The following is a 25,228-nucleotide window of genomic DNA, read 5'->3' as shown; positions in this document are numbered from 1 at the left end:
GAGAGATCAAGAAGTCTTTGGTTATTCAATTCCAGGGTGCAAGGATGTTGCATATCTCATTATTGCTCTCTAATGCAGCATTTGTTTCAGGGTGGCATGGTGCACATTAGGAACCACTCGTGGTCCTATCCACACCAGGCTGGCTTCACATGGGAATACATTCAGTAATACATTTGTGCAAAAGGCAATAGTCTCAGCCTACCGAGCTCTGCCTATTAATGTCAAAGTGATGTGCAGTCCAAGGACGCACATTAGATCAATGTCACAAAGAAAGGGAAGAATGGGATGCTCCAGGAACTGATCACACTGAAAACATCCACTGTAAACCGTATCCCCTATGTATAAAATGTAAGAGAGAAAATCATCCTGGATAGGCGTTATCGCTGGTATTCGTGATTAGGAATAGTTGGCTGGTTATACAAGTGGAAGGGAAGCGGACTGATTCTTATTCCAAAACTGTAGTCACAGACCATTTCTAAGTTGGTACAAAGACATTCAGTAACAAGTCGAGGACTTCGGCTGATGAAACACCAGAGAGCGGAACTCCGCAGCTTCACAGTTTCTACTCATCAACATGGCAGGTCCAGGAACGTGGCTTCAAGTAGTCCAATAATGTGGGCTGTAAAACAGATAGTATTAGCACACTCCAAATGTACATGATTAGGGTAGATTCATCTTCAATCACCACCCCCCTCCTGGATCTTCACTGTATTCTTCTGCAGATAAGGCTCAGAAGAATGGGCCTAATAAGTAGAGTCTAGAGTCGCGGAATCCGCAGCAAGCCATTTATATGCAGCTTAAAGGGATCCCATCATTGAATACCCTTTTTTTCTGACGAACATGTAGGAATAGACTTAAGAAAGGCTATTCTTCTCCTACCTTTACATGTCTCCTCCGCGCCACCGTTCGGTAGAAGTCCGGGTTTTCTTCAGTATGCAAATGAGTTTCTCTTGTGGCTCGGGCATGCGCAGTCGGCTCTGCCCGAGGCCTAGAAGATGGAAACCCAGGACGGAAGAAGACACAAGGAGAGGGCATTCCAGAAGACACAGGCTGTTGCTGGAGAGTTCTCTCATAGCATTGGGGATGCCCCCAGTACTGTTTGAGCGATAGGGCTTGCCCCCAGAGCTGCGAGAGAACTCATTTGCATACCAAAGAAAACCTGGATTTCTACCGAACGCGGAGAAGACATCTAAAGGTAGGTGAAGAATAGCCTTTCTTAAGGCTATTCCTTCATGTTCGTCAGAAAAAAAGGGTAGCCAATGATAGGATCCCTTTAACTGATATTGATGGAAACAATACAGATACATCTTGATGTCAAATGAAAGCTGAAATCACATTTGTAGGACTCATGTGTCACCAAGAGCACTGTTCTACACATAGAAAATATTTACAGACTCTGTTTTCCTGCTTTATTAGAGCCCACACACTTGTACTCAAGGCAAAGAATGCAGAAAGGAATTTCCACCCAGAAATCTGTTATAAAGTGTATTACACCAGTGTATTAATATCACAAGTGACGCCAAAATTTTGTTGCTTCAAAGCTTAAACTTGTTTGGTCAATCCATTTTCCACATTAGGTCACTACCGGGCAGGCTTTTCTCCCAGCTAAGCATTCAGAATACAGCAAAGCCCAAGCCAAGCCCAGTTTGCATGTGTGTAGGGAAATCAGAGACCCGAACAAGTATTAGGCAGCTTCAAATGCAAAGATCACAGATCACCCATTATATTAAAGGCATAACTAGACTATTCTATAATCTCTCTAGTTTAGTGTGGATTGTAACTTACATTGTGGAGTGAACAGTGACGATGGGCGTACCACTCCTGAGAGTAAAGACACAGCAGGACACCTTGACCCAAAAACAGAGACGTCCACATGATCACGTTCCAAATGGGACCTTTACGTCGGTCATGGAGAATGAAGTTGAAGATCACTGTAAATAAAGAATGAGAATTAAGAAAAGAGAAGGCGGCCATTACTGCTGTAGGCACGGGCAAGAAAGTCATCAACTAAACAAACAGAAAAAAGAAGAGAAGACGAGTAATACTTACTGCCAAAGCCTGCAAACAGGATAAACATAACTGGGTAAAAGAAGCCAAAGCAGATTCCCAGGGCGTATTCATGGACCACAGCGGAGACCATGAACACGGACAACATGGCGGCTGCTTTAAACCTCCTGCCAAAGAACTTAAAAAAAGAAGAAAAAAATTATTAGCTTATTGACAAAACATATGAGCAGTAAAACAGACAAGACTAAAATACTGATGATGTATCCTGAAGAGAGAGTCCAAGACAGATCAGTGGATTGGCGTTGCATCGGGCATCACCGGCCATGTAAGGGTGCATTAACATGATGTAACGTGCACCGTGATCTGGCACATATACAGCGTGTCAGAGTTTGCGCGCCGTAAAAGCTCCCATTCATTTCAATGGGAGTTAGGATCATATACGCCGCGTTATTTTGCGGCCGTGATTTTGCAGCTGCAAAATAACGTGGTGTATACGATCCTAACTCCCATTGAAATGAATGGGAGCTTTTACGGCGCGAAAACTCTGACACGCTGTTACATCATGTGAATGCACCCTAATATCACATATCACTCAGTCACATGTCCTGTCTGCAGCTCAGTCCAATGAATGGGGCCGAGATCTAATACTAAGCAAAGCCAATATATAATGTATGGAAGTCATGCTGGGATCCTGGCCTCACCATATGCAAAAATGTAAGGCTCTGCTCACATCGGCATGGAGGACTCTATTAAACCCACAAAGGTCCTCACCAACATATGAGGTCCATGAAGTTTTGTTTTGCATCCTGTCATTTGATGGGAAGAAAGGGTTATAAAGCAGGGCCGGTTTCCCTATAACACATAGAGAATCTCCCGAGTTGCAAATGTGAACAGAACCTTAGCAACCCATAACGGAGTATTTCCTACTACATGGATGAGAAGGTCAGGCGTCTTACCCAGAGGAAGTCTCTATAAGCATAGTAGTAGAGCCAGTCATGTACAACCACATTCCAGGTACGGTAATAGTTTGCAAATGAAGTTGAATTCCACCAATCCTGAAAAGAAGAGACAGCACATTAGTGCTAGGACAACAAAAATCGGAGAACGTATGGCCTAATCGGACTACAACCCATCCCTGTAATATATTGCCCTTAAACAGGAGCATAGTCAGATGGCAGGTACAGTTAATGTAATATATATATATATATATATATATATATATATATATATATATATATATATATATATATATATATATATATATATATATGTTATTATTATTTATTTATTAATAGAAGAGCTGATAGCTATATATAGACCCTTCTCCAGATCCCATCAAAGCCTGTGAAGGGAAGACACAGTTACCAAAATCAACCTTCTTACCTTGTAGAACATTCTGTCAGCGAAGCGCAGCATCTCAGCAAAGGCATTGAGCCAGCAATGCAGAAAAGCGAAGAAGGCCAGGAAGAGGATCAGGACACCTGTGATATAAGTACAGACATATACTCAGTACACGTTATACAGAAGGAGCATACAGCAATACAAGTCTGCATCAGACACACCAGTGAGCCCAGTACTACAAGGTACCTGGAAGGATGGAGTTAAAAATACAGAGGACCAGCACCCGGAGGCTGAAAGGTTCTTGTCTGATGTTGCGGAAAAGTGGGATACAGAGCCGGACAAAGACGTAGTAGGCGTAGAAGAGACAGCCAAGTACCTGCAACATAAACCCACAGATTAGGGAATGGAAGATCCCATCAGTCTCATTTACAGGACTAGAACAGAGATCACACCCAAGTTGAGTTCACATTGGTGTCAGACGTTCTGTCCTGAGAATCTATCACAGATTATCTCATATTGGCCAGAAAAGACATCCACTAAGATTTGGACGCCAACAGTAGTGCATCAGGTGCTGTAGAAACAACACTGTGGATGTGAACGCAGCCTTAAAGGGGCTCTATCAGCAAAATTATGCTGTATGAGCCCCACATATGCCTGAATAGCCTTTCGGCTATTCAGGCACTGCTAATCTTATTTTAACCACCACACACCACAAGAAGAGGAAGGCGTGACAGCAAGATGATGTCGGACATGCATGACCTGTGTGTGCTGCTAGGAATAAAACAAAACAAAAAAAAAAAAATGGTTTTGCATTGGAGACCACAAAACACTCACAGGCAGACACAGTCTGCCAGGTTTCCGTCTCCTGTTGGCAGAAGACGGAAACTGAAAGCGGAGACCGGGTGCAGATGCAAGATCTAAGCTGCAAAGTCAAGAGCGTCTGCATCTTAGTTTCACTGAATGCTGAGGGTCTTCACCCCCAGTGTCCACAATTAAAACTTCTCACATGTAACAAACCCAAGTTGTAAAATATTTATATGGATTGTCCAGGATATAGGTAGGGGGCCGATATGAAGCCCCCACACTTATCAGTTGTGCAAGACCACTTCTGGTGCTTGTACTATACACAACATGGGGCAGAAGCAATTGCTGCTTCCACTTCAAAGGCCGAGTGACATCAAGTTCATCAGTCACATGGCCTGGTTGCAGTTCTGTCCCATTAAAGTTAAAGGGGCTGAGCAACAATACCAAGTACAGTACAATGTACAGTAAAATGCTTGACATTCAGCAAAGTTGCAGGAGCACTTTTACAAACGCTGCAGACTCTTCCTACCAGCTGTTCGGTGGGGGTGCTGGGTATCAGACCTCCACCAATCTTCACCCAGCAACCCATACATGCTTGCCTGAGCCAAGAGCAATTATTTATGGGGGATGAGGAAGAATAGCGTTTGATGTAATAATGGTTTTCACAAAAGCAGAGTTGATCATCGTTTTACCTGAGCAAATTTGGTGGCAACATATCCCCATCGTATGGACGGATTTCTAAAAGAGACATTAAAAACTGAAAAACACATCGAAGTATTTTACACATAGTAAGTCTGACATTTCCAGCTCAGAAATGAAAACAAGCAGATTCACTAAACAAATTTTTTTTTTGCGAAATGTCGGCAAGCCAGAAGCGTGAGGATGGAAGTGATAGACAAAGGTCAGCCATGTGCTGTCAAACAGTACAAAGTTGAGAAACTAATTTACCTTGGATAGTTGTCTCGGTAAATCAGGGTAGGAACAAACAGGAAATACAAGTATTGCGTAACCTGTGGGACTGGAGCAACCGCTGGATGGAGAGAAAACAAGACCAAATCAAAATAAATCCAATAATAGTGACACACACAAAGTAAAAGTCCAAGGTCCATCAAAGACAAATATGAGAAGGAGTGAACTGAGGTTGGGAGAGCAAGCACACTCCCAAGACCCAGCCACCCACCCCTCCAGAGAGCAGGGAGTGACGTCACCAGGCCACTTGATACTAGGTAGGAGAATAGGCTTGGAGCCTAGGCAAGCAGCTGTAAACATTGGCTGGGAACCTAGGCAAGCAGCTGTAAACACTGGCTGTAAACCTAGGCAAGCAGATGTAAACACTGGCTGGGAACCTAGGCAAGCAGCTGTAAACATTGGCTGGGAACCTAGGCCAGCAGCTGTAAACACTGGCTAGGGACATAGGCAAGCAGCTCTAAACGTTGGCTGTAAACATAGGCAAGCAGTTGTAAACATTGGTTGTAAACCTAGGCAAGCAGCTGTAAACACTGGCTGCAAACCTAGGCAAGCAACTGTAAACATTGGCTGGGAACCTAGGCAAGCAGCTGTAAACATTGACTGTAAACCTCGGCAAGCAGCTGTAAACATTGGCTGGGAGCCTAGGCAAGCAGCTGTAAACATTGACTGTAAACCTCGGCAAGCAGCTGTAAACATTGGCTGGGAGCCTAGGCAAGCAGCTGTAAACATTGGCTGGGAGCCTAGGCAAGCAGCTGTAAACATTGGCTGGGAACCTAGGCAAGCAGCTGTAAACATTGACTGTAAACCTAGGCAAGCAGCTGTAAACATTGGGGAGGAATCATCTGCTTTAAGTAAATGAGAGCAGATCTGTTTGTAGAGCAGGTCATCGCTCACACTTCTTGGGATACACATTATTTCAATAACAGGATATATATAAAAAAGTTACACCTATGAAAATGTCTGAGAATCTCCAAAATGAAGGCACTCAAATTACAGGACATGTTTTCCAGTTCTTGCTTTTCACTTACTTGTACTTGACTTTTCCTTGGCAAAAGACAAGACCCGAGGGATATTTTCTCTGATAAATGAATGAACCTTCATGATCATTCGAACCTGTAAGTGAAATGACATTAGATTTTATTGATTTAATACCAACATCAATCAAATCAATAATAAATTCTTCAAAACACAAGACGACGTTACCTGTTCTAGAATAACAATGAACCTGGAGGCGGGGGGTAAATCGTGCTGCAGAACTATGTACGCTGGACAGAAACCAAGGCCGAGCATCTGAAATATCATGTACAGCGACCCGTAGAAGGCAGATCGGATGGTACGGTAAGAGGAGGTTTTGTATCCTTGGGCCCACATTGACAGGAGGACATATGGGATGATCAGCGTGCTCAAGAACATACAAATCCATGTAGAGAAGACAATGGAGAACTTGCCGAAAGCATAGGACAGAAGATCAAACTCCAAAACAAGCCTGTAATAAAAAGAACACGTGAATCACGAGACAAGAACAACAGCAAAGGGTTTGGTTCTAGAAGTCTGGCTGGCTCAATAGTCAGTACATGAATTTCAACCAGAAAAAAACCCCAGTAAGTTATGAATAATTCTTCTAAAATTTGGAGTCAAGGAGTGTCACTCTATTAATAGACAAGGCTGACGGCTTTATAAACTGCCTGACATGAAGGATACGGACCAAGGCCGAACAGCAAGCGTGTCCAATTGTGCAAAACACAGGAAACAGATCCATCTCGAGAAGCCCTTGTAGAAACTGATTGCATGTATTATATCGCGGTTAGAGGATAAAACATGGTTTTGGATGGCACCCATCATTTCTGATTACCTAAGGGTAAGTTCACACAGGGTCTTTTGGTCCAGAGCCTGAGGTAGAGGCCGCCACAGGTTCCGGACCAAAATACGGGCAGCTGCGACTGGATGCCGGTGCCAGTCGCGCACTCCGCTCCGGATTAGGCCCACATGAATGTGCCTAGCTGGGAGGAGTGTGTGTCTGCAGGCGGAGGTCGTGAAGCGAATCCGCCTGAAAGAATGAGCATGTCGCTTCGTTTTTCCTGGAACCGGAACAAACGACTTCCGGAAAAAAAAGAACTGACCGTCTCCCACTGATTTCAATGGGAACAGTCTTTTTGGTCAGGATTTTTTGAGGGTGATCCGGCCTCAAAATCCTGACCAAAATACCCCGTGAGAGCTTCCCCTAATACAAACATGGCCGCTTGGCCTAAATAAGGAGAGGGGAGTAAGCCAGAAGCAGACATCCCTGTTGATAAACATACCAGACTCACCTTTCCACATCATCTGCCATCAACGTGGGAAAGTCATGGCATCTCCATACACATAGGATTAGTTGAGCAATCCTATCAAAATTTGCAGGTTGCGCCAATGTTTGCATAATGTGCAATATCACCTTTAGTTTTACATTATATGACTGCACAGAGTCTGGTAGAGAAACAAGCCCAAGAAATGTCCAAAAAAAGGTAATTAATTTGGAGATCAGCTCAGCAACTCTCCATAGTGTCATATCTCTTCAATGGTATTTGATAGAGCGTGACGAGATAGAAGCACATGCAGGTCTAGTGGTACCCCAAAGACTTCTAGGCATGACAACAAAGGCTTGTGTGCATAGGATAACATAGGAGAAATATAATAAAGCCCTCTCATGCCTAGAGATAGTTCAGGATAAGAAGCTCAGGTTCTGACTGTACACATGGAAGATGTCAGGTCACATTCTGGCAGCAATGAGATAAGAATTATCTATATATCTAAAGTATAGAGATATAAACAGTCCAGCAAAGCGTTTGCCATCTCAAATTGTTATAATTGTCATTGCTCATTTGTGAAATATACAGCGCACACGACTCACCTGCCCTGGTCAATGCAATCCACAACTACAGTACTAAGGATGAAGAGGATGAGGAGGGCAATAAACATGTGGTAGATGGTCCGAAAGTGATTGACTTCAAAGAGTTCACTGTAATAAAATAAAATAATAATTACCTTTACCTTGTGTTACCGGAAAACACACACAGAAATAAACTCATCTTACTTTCATTAAACGGTGTTGGAGAAGATAGGTGTGTAATAGAGATGAGCCAACACTATTTGAAGTGGCCGTTTCGAATAGCGCGCACATATAGGAATGAATGGAAGCGGCTGGCGCGCAGACTTTGCCGGCGGTCGGCCGCTTAACCCGCTGCGTCCATTCATTCCTATGGGTGCGTGCCATTCGATACGGGAGTTTTGAATAGTGTTCGCTCATCACTAGTGTATAATACAAACTTAAGACATGTAACATATCATGCAACTATATGGCTGATGACGGTCAGAACGGAGGATCAAGACAGAGAGAGAGTCAGACCTCGTTCACATCTGCATTTGTATTCTGTCCGGGGGAGTCCGCATGGGAACCCCCCGAATAGACAATCGAACACAACTGCAAGCGGTGTGCCAGTGAAAGCACACGGACCCCATAGACTATAATAGGAAATGTGTGCTTGCCGCCAGATCTCCGCAGAGATCATGCGGATAGGAAAGTAGTTCACAATCTATGTTCCCGTCCTCATGATTAGTGCGGGCAGCGCGTGGCAAGCACAGGGACATCTTGGACACCTTTACAGAGAGATCGAGTAAGTATATGTGTCTACACTAATTTGATTATAAATTTTTTCTTCACTCTTAGGGCAGGTCCACATCTGCGCCTGATCTCCGATTTAGCAAATCTGGACAGTTTCCGTCTTCCGCCCCGTGAAACTGGACAGGAGACAGAAACCCGGCGGTCATCTTTCAAGGAGCAGAGGTGACCACCCATGTGCTTCTTGTGCCTCTCCGCAGGGAAACCGTTGTGTTTTTTTTTTTTTTTTTTAACTGGACACAAAGCCCTGCATGTCCAACTTTAAAAATAAAAAAAAAAAAACCAACCACGTTTTCCCGTGGACAGGTGGAAGACGCACACCGGCGGTCATCTCTACAAACCCATTCAAGTGAACGGGATTGAAAACTGACCGCCGGGTTTCCTTCTCCTGTCCAGTTTTGTGAGGCAGAAGAGAGAAACCGGCCGGATTGGCTAAATTGCAGACCGGGTGCAGATGTGAACCCGCCCTTACAGATCATTGAACAGACCGTCACACTAACAATAGAAATCTGTACAGGACAACACGTGCGCAAATCTGGAGATCTCTTTACTTACTCGAGTAAAGAACGTCTTGATACAAAAATCTTCCCATGGTCAGGCGCTGATTTCAATGTCCTGTAAATAACAAAAATCATCAAGAACATCAATGGGAGACACAGATTAGACACAGATATGTTATAATCGATAGGAGGTGACACAAAGGAAAAAGTCTTCTATGAATAGTGATGATCTGACACATTACATACATTACTAGTCCTATGTCTACAGAAAGCAAACAGCGGTCATACACAACAATGGGGTCGTGCGGGACCAGACTTATTTATTTTCAACCAAAAGTTTATAAAAGGCCACGCTGCCACATTCACAACAAATGTAGAACAACCTCCATTCTTACGATCTCTAGGGGTTGCAGTGGAGAGACCACCACTGTTCAAAAGCCTATTGTCTATCCTATGGATGGAGGAGAAATATTTTGTGGCCATAACCCCTTTAATGCCCAGGTAAACAAAGAGAATGGAGTATATTCTAGCCAAACCCTAAATCTCTACAGGTTATAATCTACCATCTGGCGGCACGTAGTAGCCATGGTGACATTACCTCACTTTGTGGCCATCTTTTTCAGCATTTCCAGTGTAACAGTTGGCAGCAGAAGAGGTTTCCAGAGCGGTGGTCTCTTCTATAAAGTTGTTCACAAACTCATTAAAGTGAATGTCGACCTCCTTCATCAATTCACTCTTCAAAACCTGAACGCAACAAAGAATTTGCAAGGTTTAAAATGGCGGATAATGTTACTAATGTGAATTTAACCATTACTGGATTATATGAAACTGTCAGGAGACGGCATCAATAAGGGGGTGCACGAATTGGGACCCCGACTGATTCCAAGAACTATAGGGCCGATAAGTATAGAGCAGGTCTTATCCTGCCCCATGTAATGCAATAGCATTGTACTGCACTGCATTAATGATCAGATCCCCTCGGGGTCTAATAAGGGAAGGAAAAAATTAAATATTAAAAATTGAAATCACCCCCTTTCCCTAGAATGTATATAAAAGTACTTCAATACCGTGAAACACATAAGCAATTAGGTATCCCTGTGTCCGAAAATGCCCATCGTGCAAATCTATTAAAATATATTTCCCATACGCTGAATAAAAAGTGCCAAACAGCTGGGCTTTTTTTGCCCGTTATAGAAATATGGTGGGGGGGGGGGGGGTGGGAGAGTCATCGAAGCAATATATATTCCCCAAAATAATATAACTAAGAAGTAAACCTGTCCCCCGCAAGAAAAAAAAAAAAAAAAAAAAGACCCTATGCATCTCTGTACACGGAAACAAAGAAATCATGAATCAAAATGTGAAGACTTTTAGAAAAATTTTTATACGAAGTGTTAGATTTTTGTTAAGGGGTTAAAATGTAAATAAAACTACATAAATTTGGTATCCCCGGAATCATAACAAAATATAGAATACAAGCGACATGTCATTTCGGATGCAGAATGAAAGCTGTAAAAACGAAGCCCATAAGAACGTCGTACTGATGCACTTTGTCTCCAATTCCACCCCATTCTGAATTTTGTTCTAGCTTCCCTGTACATTATACATAATAATAAATGGTGCCATTATGAAGAACAATTTGTCCCGCAAACATTCAGACCTCATGTGGCTTTGTGAACAGAGAAATAAAAAGTTATGGGGTTTGGAAGGCGGGGAGTCAAACACGAAAATCAAAAAAATGGCATCGGCGGGAAGGGGTTAAGCCTTTCGTGTTTGTGTTTCAGTTCCTTGCTGATGCACAGAACATTAACAGGTAGGCAAGTCAGCTCAGCTATTCCCGGGTCAGTGAACACGTAGGGCAAGCAGCCATGGGACACTTCTTTACCTCTGCTTTCCTCTTCAGTTCCATTTTTCGGTTGATCACATGCTCCAGATCCATAAAACCTGTCAGTAAGAAACACAAGTCAGGTCACAGCGCACCGAACATTAGGAAATAGGACAATATCAACATATCTATCCATCTATCTATATTTCTATCTATCTATCTATCTATCTATCTATCTATCTATCTATCTATCTATCACAGTGCAACTCATTTTTTGGGGGTCTGGATGAGATCAGATCACATTACTAATCTCTGTACTTTAGGTTTATTCTTTCCAAGATACTTGAAGGAATCAAACAGGAGACATTCACCACGCTCTGGATTTTTCACCATTTTGCAAAGAAATCATGTCCGACAATCAAAGTTTATCCATAACAGGAAAAAAAGGAAACCACAAACAAACATTGTATAAACTGCAGAGAAATATCCAGAAATAATAGTGGGAGAACAGCTTGTCCTTGCCATTGGTACAACATGTACGGTTTTCGTGGCGAGGTTACACAGCGAGGCTTCTGGTACACAAGACAAGCATCTAAATCTAGTTTTCCATTGAAGGTCGCGGCTTAGCCCTGGAAATTCTCACATCACAAGAAAAGAAAATTGTTAAGCAGGAGCTTGTCTGGAAAGTGGAGAGGATGGAGGAACTGTAAAGACGTCCTCGTACAGCCTACGCCTCAGCGCTATTGTGAGGAACAAGACGCTGACCGTTCACCCAAAGGAAATAAGGAAAAAAAAGAGAAGTTCTGTATTTAGTGCTGTGCAAAATCTGCGGAGGAAGCAAAATGCAAAAAATCTGAAGGGTATTATGTATATCCAGTATGCAGCAGGATGGCGCTCGCTGGCTGGCACCAGTATACAGCAGGATGGCACTCGTTGGCTGGCACCAGTATACAGCAGGATGGCACTCGTTGGCTGGCACCAGTATACAGCAGGGTGGCGCTTGCTGGCTGGCACCAGTATACAGCAGGGTGGCGCTCGCTGGCTGGCACCAGTATACAGCATACAGTATACATAATTTATGTAAAAAAACTATACGTCTAATTCTATAATATTAATAATGGCATATATTACAAATAATCACTTATTTTGGAGCTGGAGTCGGAGCTGGTCACCTCTCTCAGACTCCACATACTAAAATAACAGAAATTAGAAGTAAATTGAACAATAAGAACAGACTGATTTGCCTCATGTATAATAGAAAACAGAACACGGCAGTAACTAGATTAGGCCCCGTTTACATCTGCATTTCAGGCTCGATTACAGATTCTGGATAATATACTGACGCTTGCTGCACTATTATGTCTGGTCCTCATGAAGGAAAATGGGAATGTGTGAATGAGGCCTAAGGCGTAATCTGTAATGTAGAACTATCACCACAGAGCCCTCAGTCCTCTCCTAGGACCTTGCACTAGCATCAAGTAATATTTGCTTTTTGCCTCAGCTCTATATGGCAGCTGTTAAATCAGGGGTCCACAGTAAAGCTCTACAAATATATGGGGCAGAATGATTTCTGTTCTTATATATCAACTTTTGGGAACCTCCAGCACTTGATCTATCTCTACAGGTAGTACCTGACCTTCAGGCCGGGAAACTCTGTCCATGTATCGCCCTGAATCCAGCTCAGGCTAGATTCACCCTTGCTCCCGCATTTCGTTTGGAGATCCTGTTCCCCATTCCGCTTAAAAACAAATTGTAAAGAAAATTCTGGCAATCAGGACTTTTTTTCTTTGCATCTTTTCGGGCTGTCCCCACTATAGTCTATGAGGTCTGCGGGTTAATGCGGATAACCACTTTTTAAGCAGATTGGGATTCCATTTTTCAGGTCCCAAAAAGGACCCGAGGTACAGAAAACCCAAATGAAGGTGTGAACCTAGCGTCAGCTGAACCCACATGCCAAGTTTAGCGGACCCAAGTGCTTGCATTGCTTTTCTCTCCGCATGATTCGTGTGGACACTGCGCAGAAAACACACGGACCTCATTATCGTCTATGGGGTCCGGGTGGTTTCTTAGCTAACCGCTTTTTAATGCATTCGGTATTCAATTCGGGGACTCACCAAGTCAACTTCCTGAACGGATTACTGAACGCAAATGTGAACTGGGCCTTAAAACTACGTTGAAAAAAAATAAATAAACTTTTTGAAAGTGCTAGTGAAGAGAGGGATAAAAAGTTACTGGTTTATGGCTAAAAGGTGTTAGATCACTAAAAGGTTAAAATGCACATAAGGCAACAGAGTTGTGTCTTAGGCTTGGTTCACATTTGTCCCCCGGTCTCTGTACGGGGATTCTGTTCCCCTTTCTGCATGAAAAATGCGGAAAGAAAAAAAAAAAAAAACAAAAAAAAAAAACAAAAAAAAAAACACTACAAGCAGCGCTTTTCCCTACACATTTTTTTTTGCCCTTTTCGGGCAGAAACCTAACCACACAGACCCCATTATAGTCTATGGAGTCCGTGGCTTTCCTAAGGTAACCGCTTTTTCATGCGGATTAGGTTTCTATTTGGGGGGTCCCCTCAAATGGAAAGCAGTGCACAGATGTGAACCGAACCTCAGGAATATTTATGTGAGCCGTGAATTCAAAATTTACAATAAAAAAGGGAAAAAAAAAAAAGTTTCAGGAAGGTTTTTGCAATTTTGAGGGTAAGTTCACTCGGGGTTTTTTGGTCAGGATTTTGAGGCTGTATCCGCCTTAAAATCATGACATGACCAAAAAGACGGCTCCCATTGAAATCAATGGGAGCCTGTCAGTTCTTTTTTCAAGGAGCCGTCTGTTCCGGCTCCCGGAAAAAGAAGCGACCATGCTCGTTCTTTCAGGCGGATTCACCTTGTGACATCCGTCTGAAGACACTTCCTCCCGACTAGGCCCATTCATTTGGGCCTAATCGGGTCCAAAAAACCCTGTGTGAACTTACCCTAATGTGACTGTTAGAGGGTTAAAGAGGGGTTTTTTTTTGACCATTCACTTGTCTGAAAACAGAGAATTGTGGAAAATAATAAAACAATACCCCCCTCACCGCTCCCATCCCAATGCTTCATGGCTCTATACTAGTCAATGCTTCCTGCCCCTCTCCACACAAAGGAGTTGACTACTAAACCGGTCAGTAGCCTGGCTGAATAGCATCTCATGTACGTTGAGGGAACCAGAAAGAAGAAAACAGTGAGGATCCGTCAAGTACCAGGTCGGGTGCAGTGTAGTTTAGTGCATCACTGCCGAGAATCACTTGTTTTGTGTTTTTTTTGTTTGTTTTTTTACATCATTTTCAAAAAGTAGGAAAAAAAAAAAAAAAAAAAAAAAATTCAAAACCTATGTCAGACCAAAAAAAAGGTGTATGAACCTAACTGAGAGAGTCCAATATTTGTACAGGACTGTAACCATGTGATCCCTATTTCACAACACACGGAGGAGCCCGGACACAGCCGTCGCTCTATGACTATGGATTGCACTCGCCTACTATATCCCAGTCAGCATTCCTGCACATCTCTGGGTTTACTCGAGTTCAGGCTTAGACACGATATTTAGCTGTAAGTCACGGTGAGGTCATCACCATGAAACGCTTAGTAAGAGGATGACTGACTGTACGGATGACAGGAAGCGATGGAGTCAACGTCACATGGCAGCCGGCAACGCCAGAAACAAAAGCAGCAGACACCCTGTATTAAGACGTAGGATGACGAGAAGGAAGAGAAATATTCACTGAAACAAAAGGTCATCTCTGCTAAATATATCCAAGTATTACTGAAAGCGACGTATCCCTAATGTCAGGCCTAGAATCTGTAGTCGCCAATGGACACTCGGTTATTCCTCCTGACCACGGTCTATAGTGATTGGACAATATCAGACTGTATAGTAAATTTCTAGGAGGAACAACAAAGGAACAGCCGCCCCAGGACGGTCACGAAGAATCTAGAAAGTCTCTTTAAAGTCCTATCGGATTTGGTTCCCTTCACTGGAGATAAGCAGCAACGTCTGATCTCATCTCATGGCCGGCTGCCGAGTGCACTTGTTAATGGATAGTCAGAGGAATGATAGACATGTGATACTCACTATCAACACGACGTTTATGGCCAACTCTTTCGATAACCACAAGGCCACCGTTTTACAAATCCTTGTTCTATTTACAGTGTCTTTCCCAGATAGGTTATAAGTGTGAGTGAAGGTGGAATCCAGAAAACAAGAGTCCCTCTGTGTAAGGAAATAGGTACCGTATATACTCGAGTATAAGCCGAGGCCCCTAATTTTACCACAAAAAACTGGGAAAACTTATTGACTCAAGTATAAGCCGAGGGGGGCTTTTTCAGTACAAAAACTGTGCTGAAAAATCCGGCTTATACTCGAGTATATAAGGTAAGTTAGTTTTCTCTTTCTTATGAAGAGCCATTGCATTCTAGGACAACACATTCAGACCTGTATACTGCTCTGTACCGACACGAACCCCAGAACAGCTGTCGGCAGGAGGGATCTTCCTTCTGGAGGAGTTTTTGGTTTGGCTGGGATAGTTTTCCTTGTAAGGGGCAGCTAGTGTTCCTCCTTTTTAACCCATGGGACACTGCCTGTAAGTATCCAACCACCACCCGCATCTACTCAAGGAGAAACAATAATTCCCACCCTAAGCGGTTTTTAAGCTAGTGTAAGGGTTAATACATGTCTGATGACTCCCTTCACGGTCCTAGATCTGAGATGCCATGGGGCAGTTAATGGTTAAATCCATGTAGTTTAGGACACTGAAGGCCAATACTCTCCATGGTCGGTCAGGATGGTCAAGGTGAATGAATGACCTGCAGACTACTCGAGCGGATTTTAGAATTAATAGACTTTATCCAAGAAATGGGAATCTGGTGGACCGTGTCACCTCCTAAAACCAGCCAACCAGTCAGTCCCATTTCCTGTATTATGACAGGTCATAAAATGTTAAAGAAACCCTTTAGTTTACTAGTTTTCAGAATGGCACAAAGATTTTCCATTCTGGATGTCAACTGGAAAAAGTCAGAGTTAAGAGGTATTCCCATCTTAAGAAGTTATAACTTGTAGATTTGTGGGGATCTCAATGAGAACATCACAAATCAGAAGAACGGGGTAGATTTGCCCCCCAATTCTGAAAGGACTGGTGATTGGGACGAACACGCAACGCTCCATTAGGTTCAACAAGTGTAGTAGAGATGGCCAAAGCACAGATAGGAATAGGTAAATAGAGCCCATGCTTGTAAGAGACTAGAAGACCCCCTTTCTAGAAGACATTCCCCCCCCCCTCTCGGAGACCATTTTTTAATGCAATTTTGGTTGTTCATCACAAAGACGTTTCCCTGTACTAGACCTGCCCTATGAGCACATTACCTTCCGGAAAATATCACTACACCTCATGTCAACGCCTGGTTATTTGGTCTGTGCAGACGATTCCCTCTGAAGCGAACACGACTTGTTGACATGGTTATATCATGTTACCAGCAGCCATACTGAGTGACAGGCTATAGATGAAGCGGAAGGATTCCCATAAAATAACAGAAGCTTGTACTGCGCATCCCTGCTCGAATATCAAGGCAACCCGCCAGTGTGAACCGCACAGGTTACGTAACAATCCTCATACCGCAACCGGGACAGGCCCAAACCGTGCATGGAAAACAGTGTGCGATGAAACAGTGGCAGCTGGGACTAAGGTGGTCACCAAGTATATGGCCCCCACTTACATCTTAGGATCTAGCATATGGAAATCTTTTTCTCATTGTAGATAAGCTGTCACCAGAGTGGCCTGGCAGTAAATAACTCCCTTCGTCCCATTAAAAACACAGGCAAGCTCGGCCAATACCAGAGTGTTTGGGGCAACACAGTGGCTCAGTGGTTAGCACTGCAGCCTTGCAGCGCTGGAGTCCTGGGTTCAAATCCCGCCAGGAACAACATCTGCAAGGAGTTTGTATGTTCGCCCGTATTTGTGTGGGTTTCCTCCCATTCTACAAAGACATACTGATAGGAAAGAAAAAAAATATGTACATTGTGATCCCTGTGCAGTGGATTTGGTGTTAAAGAGGTACAGGAGGATGGAAGCCATTACACACAAGCCCAGGTTTATTTAGGATCACTTCCTACACCTCCAGAGTGGAGAGCCGGCAGATAGTCTGGCATCAGATGGCTCCAGCTACAGAAATTTCTATTTACCCAGCACAGCCGAGAGCAACAAATAAGGAAGTTAATTGAGCAGAATGGGAAGTTTTACCTAAAAATCCAAAAACTAAATACAAAACAAGTTGAAAAAGGTCACAGAAAGATTGCACAAGTGATACTCTCTCATAGGATAAGATAAGACGGCATTGCTGCAATCTACAGGAGAGCTGAATGGTGGGGTTAATAAGTAATGGACTGGCCAAAACATAATGTGCCAGACAGGATGAGAGTTACAGGAGACTGTTTGCTTTACTAGTGTGAGAGTTGCGTAGTTAGTATAACACGGCACAAGTTTAATAGGACTGGCATAGAAGACGTAAAAGACGTACTTGTTACAACTCATCTGTAACAAGTACAATTCCTAATAGTGTATGCGCTTCTTATATATTTATGACGTATCCACAGGAAATCTACCACTGGAACCAGCAGTTATCTCCAAAACAGGGGTCCACCAACCACTATCCCACCTAGAAAGGAGGCCGCTGAATCCAGGAATACAAAGAGTTTGCCATGCAACAAGGTACAACGTCCCCGTTCATTCTAGCACAGTTTGCAGAGCACTCGCTGCTTTCAGAGTCTCCTAGAGGAGACAGCCATGTGCAGATGGAGATTTTACTTTTAACCATCGCTGCCCAGCTCTACCTCATGGTGTTCTACATTCAGTTCGGTGTATAGGACCCTCCACTGGTTAAGGCTGGGTTCACAATACAAAGTCTTTAACGTGAAACTCAGCCTTTGTGCGCAGAATTTACTGGCCTGTACACTATACCAGGAGATGGACTCTTATTATAGTCATGTGTCATAGGAGGAGTCCCTGTCCCTCCACTACATACAATCCCATAGTGACTACACTACAGTATGTAGCAGAAGCAGGGACTCCGAGCCTCATAGAGGCTGGTAAAATTGGCATACATACACACAGAGTTCTGCTTCCTAAACTTGGCAGAGTGCAACCGTCCCAAATCCATTATAATCCCTCTGCTGTTGAAATGGCCCCTCTGTGAAGGGATGAAGCGCCCAGTGGAGCCAAAACAAATCCCGCCTAACCCTGCAGTAAAGAAACCAAAATCCAGCAATCTGCGCCAGGACGTCCTGTTGTTTTAAGTCTGACCGACCTCTTCAACATAAAATCAATGAAGTCTTCAAATAGGGCCGGGCAATTAAGCGACAAAAATAACCCTAAACTAACATCAAGCAGGATAACCAGCGTTATTTTATTCAAGTCGGTTATTACAATATTTGCAAGTTGCAGATATCTGCAGTTTCTTTTGGACTGAACATGTCCAAATAGGAACTGTTATTATACTCAGGGGTCTTCAGGCCACAGAGTATAATCAGCATAGGCATGAGGAGGTAATTAAACAAACTCACCTCTCCTGGGCTCCAGCGCAGCTCCTTGCTCGCTTCAGCACTTCTGCCTGACATTAAGGATCACTGAGGGCTGTGACTAGGCCTCAGCGCGTCACTTTGCTTCTAGAGTTGAGCAAGTAGTATTCAATCGAACACCTCGCTCCCATAGGAATGTGTGTAAGCGGCCGAACACCTAGGGGTTAAGCGCAGTGAATATTTGATGTGCTTAACCCCTTGGCGTTCATCCGCTTACACGCATTCCTATGGGAGCGAGGTATTCGATCGAATACTACCCGCTCAACTCTAGAAGCAAAGTGACCCATGTGCCACTGAGGACCGGTCACAGGTCTCAGCATTTCCTAAATTCAGCCAGAAGACCAGATGAGAGCAGGGGGTTGCAATGAAGCACAAGTGAGATGAGTACACAGTTTTTTTACATTTCGAACCCCCCCCCCCCCCCCCCAAGTATAATCACAGCAGTTCCTATTTGGTCACGTTCGGTCCGAAAGAAACTGCATATATGCATATAGAACCTAGCATATATTGTAATAACCAACTTGAGTAAGATATTGTCGGTTATAGTTACAGCCCATAGTGGTCTGCATGACTGAGGCACTGTCTTCCTATTTACATCATGGAAGACAGATTTGCATATTCTTCCCATGATCCCTCACAGTGGAGCGCAAATGACTTAATAAGACTCCACAAACCTACATGGTGGTCTCTCCCTAAGGAGTGATGATATCCCTTTAACCCCGTCTAGAAGCCTCTCACCTCAGCCAAGTCAGTCTTCTCTGCGCCGGGCTGAAGAGATCCAAATAGATCAAAACAGCTGTCCTCGGTAAAATCCCACATCATTGCAGCAAAGGCCTTTGGGAAGGTCGGGCATGATATTAAAGGGAGCGCCCTCTATTAGGCTGCATGACTGAGGCACTGTCTTCCTATTTACGTCATGGAAGACAGATTTGTATACTCTTCCCATGGAAATAAAAGGGCATCCTGCCAAAAACCCACAATATTATATTTTCGTAATAAAAATTAAAAAGCAGCTTATCTAACAGTAAGGGATAAAGCTGCATACATTGCAAGACCGACTGTACGGTAGAAAACAAACAAGGTGTAAAGTGTGATCAGTCTTTCCTACCGTTACTCATGGTCCTTAATGACCGGTCTCCATCTGGTCTCCTTATAAGATCATCGTTTTCTGGCGCTACCAGAGGCTTCGAGTGTAAGCGACGACTCCGCAAAACGCGGCAGTCCTCTTCAGACATTGTCAAATCACTGGGCTGGGGAAAGACAAGACAGAACAAAAAATATAATTTACAAACACACAGAGGCAGTGAGGTTATGGAGTAATAGAGACAACAAGTCAGGATACAGAGACTGTAGGTAGCGAGTTATTTAGTCACATGTACAGGACAGGATGTATTAAGGTGTCAGACTAAGCAAACATAGGACTGGCAGTCGGCCTGCCGGCGGCAATGCTCCGCAGACTGCAAACAGATTTTTTTTTTTCTTATACACTGGAAAACATCCACAGTAAGAAGATTACACGTAGTGTTAAAAGAAACCTAAGAGGATACAGAGTATCAGGATTAAGAAAAGTTACTCAACAGGGACCTTCCAAGAAATTCCTATACGTAGCCAGAAAATAGACGTCTATAATAAATACACCACTCCGCACCGTATAGCATCATTCTACACTTCTATGGCCCTTTGATAATGCTAAATATTTGAGATTTATGAAATCTGATAAGTCACATTAAGGCTGAGACCCTACGTTGTGGAAACGCAGCTTTATTTGTTGCAAATTTTGCTGCGGTTTTTTGAGCCAAAGCCAGGAGTGGATTGAGCAGAAGGGAGAAGTGTAAGAACTTCTTATATATTTCCCATTCCTTTTGTAGTCATTCTTGGCTTTGGCTCAAAAACCGCAACAAAATCTACAACAAAAAAAAGCTACGTTTCCTCAACGTGGGGCCTCCACCTAAAGTGGAGTGAAAGTGACTGTGGTGTCCAATAGCATAGCTGCAAATACACTTGGGCTAACTCCGGGCTACTCTGACAGCCCCATATATGTACACATTAGGGGAACTCTGCCTGCATTTTATCACTTGCCAGAGTCAATGATCGGGCACAAGAGAGAAAAGGTGAGACAGTCTGTATGTATGTGGGTAGGTTGGTCACCACGTTCTATGCCATGTCTGATATCCATCTCCAGAATGTGGGGGCCAGACTGCGGCCACGTCTCCATCCATAACATCCAATCTGAAGATAGATGCCACTTCCAAAGGCGAGATCCACATCTGTATACCTATGGTATATCCTATGGCTGAGAATACCCTTTTTAGGATCCATCGACATGGGGCTGAGCATATATTACATACACACAACTCTATCTATTCTGATTCCATCATAACCAGTCAGGTTCATTTCAATAGGAAGGGGGGGGGGGGGTACTTATACCAAATTCTAACCCATCATTCCTCATCCTAAATTTCAACAACTGTCTAATCCTGATCAAATCCCAGGGGTCTAAAGTGTACGGGACCACCCAGTGGCAGATTTTAGCTACAAGAATCATTGGACGTGGTGCTATCACATCGATGGCACTTTAAATGACATCCCTTCTGCTACACCTGCAGAAATACAGCAGTCCGCCGGATAAGAGAGCATTTATAGCGTCACGTAACTAACACCAGCGGTTGCATGTTGTCCAAGAAGGAAGTGTAAGAGTTCACCATTATCAGCATGTGATGCTGTATACAAGATAGCGAAGACTGTAATCTCATCCTGTTAGTTACATCATCTGGACATCCTTGATAGCTCAATCACACCACATACTGATTCTTTACAGAGATACAATATCAATCCGTAGCAACCTGCACAGTATATACCTGTCCGAGGTCACACTGACCTATAGGAAGGATCTAATGAGGACAACCGGTCTGATAACAGCTCAGTAAAATGGGTTCACATCGGGGACAAACTATCGCTCCGCCATCGTATCTCAAGGTTTACAATAAATCATAAAAACCCAGCGGATAAAGAGTGGTGTGACTAGGCAGGGCGCCGATAAAGAGGACACAGCTCGCCCAACCAGGAGCCAGGCTCCGATAAAGAGGACACAGCTCGCCCAATCAGGAGCCAGGTACAAAAGAAAGAATACCGTATATAGGAAACTGCAACTAAAAGATGACATAACATACCAACTAAAATGAAATTTTAAAAAAGTTACATACAGTGCAAAAGTTTTAGGCATGTGTTAAAAAAAAAAGTTAAGAAAATCCAAATCCCATCATAACCAGCAGAAACCTACACCATGTCCAGATACGTGGCTAGAGGTAAACACACAGGCTTGTGCCAATCAGTGACAACATTTACAGGTCACATCCTGAGTGACAAGATGCAAATCCAAAGGATCAGGACATTACACTTATCTGCCATTTGGTCCCAAACGAGATTTCACACCCCCAGGGGAAGCTGACGTTACCCTCTATAGTATCTAGTCCTCACATGTTTGTTATGCTTCTGCAACAAAAGAGTTACTTTGTTTCCTTCTTTTGTTTCACTTCTCATCTCCAATTTAAAAACAAGAAAGTAGACAAAAGAAGAATTGCTGCAATTCCTTTGGGGGAGGGTGTAATATATATGTGGCAGACGGCCAGTACACGCTATACATGGGATGGATCTGAAATCAGCCTGCTCCGACCCCTATAGACGTCATCCTCTACATGGGAATGGAAGCTGATAGTGCTACATACTATCATACAGTCACAAGTCTAAAATGTGAAGATTGCAGTTTACTGAGGAACTGAATGTAGTCACAAAGATTCTCCAGCAGTCACATAGGAGCACGTAGAGGGGATAGGCTATGACCCGAACTATTGTCTAATGTAAGAAGTTTGTATCGCTTTTCTTGCCACATGTTATCTCTTAAATGGATCTAAAAGCAGTATAGTAAACATGTGAGCCTAGCCTAAGAGGATTGCTTTACACATGTTCTGTTTGCGAGATCATTCCAGTGACTACAATCGGCAAATGGGCTCATAACCATCATTGGCACATAGGTGTACCTCTCCTTACTTCCAAATTTCATTAGAAATCTGCAACCAGCCACCAGCTTGTCCAGATAGCCAACAACTGATCACGTGTGCACACCTAGCACAAATTCATCAAATCACTGGGCAGCAAGCCTGACCTTTCCATCCAACAATTGACTGGCACCCGATAGACCCCATGATGGTCAATAGAGTCCTTTGGATTCCGTTTTTGTTCCGCCATAGAATGGATCAATGTTTCCGTTTTTCTGGTCGGTCTGAATGTAGCGAAACAAGTCCCTACATTGACAATCCAGTAATTTAGGGGATTATCCATCATATGCAAACAGCTTATACTCACCTCTCCAGTCCCAGGTAATTCAGCGCAGTCCCCCCACTAGATTTTGGTCAGTAGATGACCACTACAGCCAATGAGCCACGCCATCCGGTCGCCATCATGGATCCCATCACTGAGCAGTAATACAACATGCCAACTGATAGGAAATAAAGGCTAAGGTACTGCCGGAGGTGGAAAATCCCTTTAAATCCTCCATAAAATCAGCCATGATTTCTAATTCTGGACAATCCCTTTAAATCCCACAACGAAACCAGTCCCATATCCCTAAAGACTGAGCGTCCCCTTAAAGAACCCAACTGCACTCCCTTTAAGAAGCCTTTCTGTAGGAGCACAATGGCTGCGGAGTAACACACAGGACACGCAGCCCCCATTCATTCATTCATGGCAGGCAGCATGACAAGTGGCTGCTCCCAGAGGACAATAGACACACACGTGACCCTTAGAGGGATACCTGGATCAGGCACGTAACGTTATCCAGCCGGGGCTCCTGGAGGTTCAGTGCCGGGTCCTCGCTCCCCTCGCCCGTCCGCAGCTCTCCCCTCACTTCTGAGCCATCTCTTCCTGCTCCTGTCTATTAAAGCAGCCGTGGTGAGTCAGAGCGGCGCGCTGTACACGAGGTACCAGCTCTATGGTGCGCCGGAGAATGTCACTACAACAGGATGCCGCGCAGGTTTAGGCGCTAGTGCGCAGGTGCTGTGTGCTCGGGGATCGCGTGTGAGCATGCGCAGTCATCTCCTGAGCTCTACCTAGCGTAGTCCGGTCCTGATAGTAAAGCCATGAGGGGCTCAGGGGGAAGGGGGCGCTCTTGCCAAGGCAACATCATAATGGAGTTTGCACATTCTCCCTGAGGTTACCTGAGTTTCCTCTGGATTGTGAGGGGAGAAAGGACTGACCCCAGTGATGCAATGTGGCGCCACCGGTGATATAAAAATGAATAAAATAAAAGACACAGATATAAAGTTCTCACGACCAATGATGTTAAAAGCACCACAACAGGGCTCCATCTTGGAGACGTCCTTCACACATTTCTGGGGAGGTTTTTCTAGTCTTGCAAAATAAACAGCGTGAAGTGTGTGCGGGTTTTTTTGGTCACTTCCCCCCTTTCCTATTCCGTTCTCTGCTGTCCCACTAAATCATGTCTACCGACCCTGGAGAAGAGAAAGGGACTGAATGGGGGAGCAGATGGCACCATTGTATCCTGCGGACATAGATAACTCAGGACATATCTCCACCGATCAGGACAGCGGACACCACCCGAGATGGTGGGAGGTGTGACATACACCACTGCTTACCTATAGTCTACCCTAAATCTAGTCCATTCTATATCTAAATATACTGTATATACTCGAGTATAAGCCGACCCCCCTAATTTTACCACAAAAAACTGGGAAAACTTATTGACTCCAGTATAAGCCGAGGGGGGGGGGGGGGGGAATGCAGCGGCTACTGGAAAATTTCAAAACTTAAAATGGTCGGAGTTTTTGGGTGCAGTAGATGCTGGGGGAGGGGAGGGGGTGTTTTGATTGTCTGTCTGCCCCTTCCCTGAGCTTAAGAACCAGCGCCGCACCAATGCCGGGGCCCCGGGGGAGGGCGGCATTTTTGCTGACCTAAGCCAGTCCAGTACAAGCTGTCCTGGACTGGCTTAGTGTCACCGTCTCAGCAGCCCGGCACAGGAAGCGAGCAGTGAATTGGGGCGGCCATGTGGACGCAGCGCTGCTCCAGCGGCCACCGCTCACGCTTAGCAAAGAGCAGGTCCTCTCCCTGCCTGCTAACGATGCTCGCTCCGCTCGTCCCCGCCCCCTCTGCTCGGCCTCCCTCCTCCGGGGGGGGGGGGGGCTTTCTGACGTCCGCCTCAGGCGGTACAAACCCTAGGTTCACCCCTGTCTCAGTTTCCCCCCCCCCACACTTGGAATTCAGTCTGGCTGAATATAGGGTATCTGCAGTACTCCTATTAACCCCTTCCCAACGGAACAGGAGCACTGCAGATCCCCTATATTCAGTAGACCGGGCACTGTCAGACACAGGGATACCTAATGTGTTTGTGTTTCACAGTCATTCTCTACTTTTATATGTATTCTAGGGAAAGGCGGGATTTACAACTTTTATTTACTTTTTTTTTCACTATTTTATGGGAGATTCTATACATTACTATTGCGGCTGGTCATATACCCCCCT

General features: G+C 44.2%; 1 protein-coding gene across 2 annotated transcripts; it reads right to left on the bottom strand.

Annotated features, from left to right (window-relative positions):
* SOAT1 (sterol O-acyltransferase 1) lies at positions 1–23,666 on the bottom strand. 2 transcript variants are annotated; one of them, XM_075286120.1, is made up of 16 exons: positions 23,505–23,666; positions 19,803–19,944; positions 11,159–11,217; positions 9,875–10,020; positions 9,332–9,391; positions 8,009–8,116; positions 6,325–6,607; positions 6,150–6,234; positions 5,101–5,182; positions 4,845–4,890; positions 3,595–3,724; positions 3,391–3,488; positions 2,964–3,062; positions 2,050–2,185; positions 1,786–1,931; positions 1–619 (listed from the first exon to the last, which is right to left on the bottom strand). In XM_075286120.1, the coding sequence occupies exons 2-16, from the start codon at positions 19,927–19,929 to the stop codon at positions 563–565; spliced, it is 1,662 nt and encodes a 553-aa protein (XP_075142221.1). In that variant the 5' UTR covers positions 19,930–19,944; positions 23,505–23,666; the 3' UTR covers positions 1–562. The 2 variants fall into 2 exon arrangements, with proteins under 2 accessions (XP_075142221.1, XP_075142223.1); XM_075286122.1 differs by having other exon boundaries at positions 6,156–6,234.
* Positions 23,667–25,228: the final 1,562 nt, after the last annotated feature.

This window comes from Leptodactylus fuscus, chromosome 9 (genome assembly GCF_031893055.1).
Source record: "Leptodactylus fuscus isolate aLepFus1 chromosome 9, aLepFus1.hap2, whole genome shotgun sequence".
In the NCBI taxonomy this organism is placed as follows: domain Eukaryota; kingdom Metazoa; phylum Chordata; class Amphibia; order Anura; family Leptodactylidae; genus Leptodactylus; species Leptodactylus fuscus.
This window is presented reverse-complemented; position numbering and strand designations above follow the sequence as displayed.

Coding starts and splice junctions, on each gene's coding strand:
- SOAT1 (XM_075286120.1), bottom strand. CDS start 19,929: ATGTCTGAAGAGGACTGCCGCGTTTTGCGGAGTCGTCGCTTACACTCG. Junction 5,183..6,149: donor CAAGGAAAAGTCAAGTACAA/GTAAGTGAAAAG, acceptor CTCTCCATCCAG/CGGTTGCTCCAGTCCCACAG. Junction 3,063..3,390: donor CTGACAGAATGTTCTACAAG/GTAAGAAGGTTG, acceptor TCTTCTTTTCAG/GATTGGTGGAATTCAACTTC.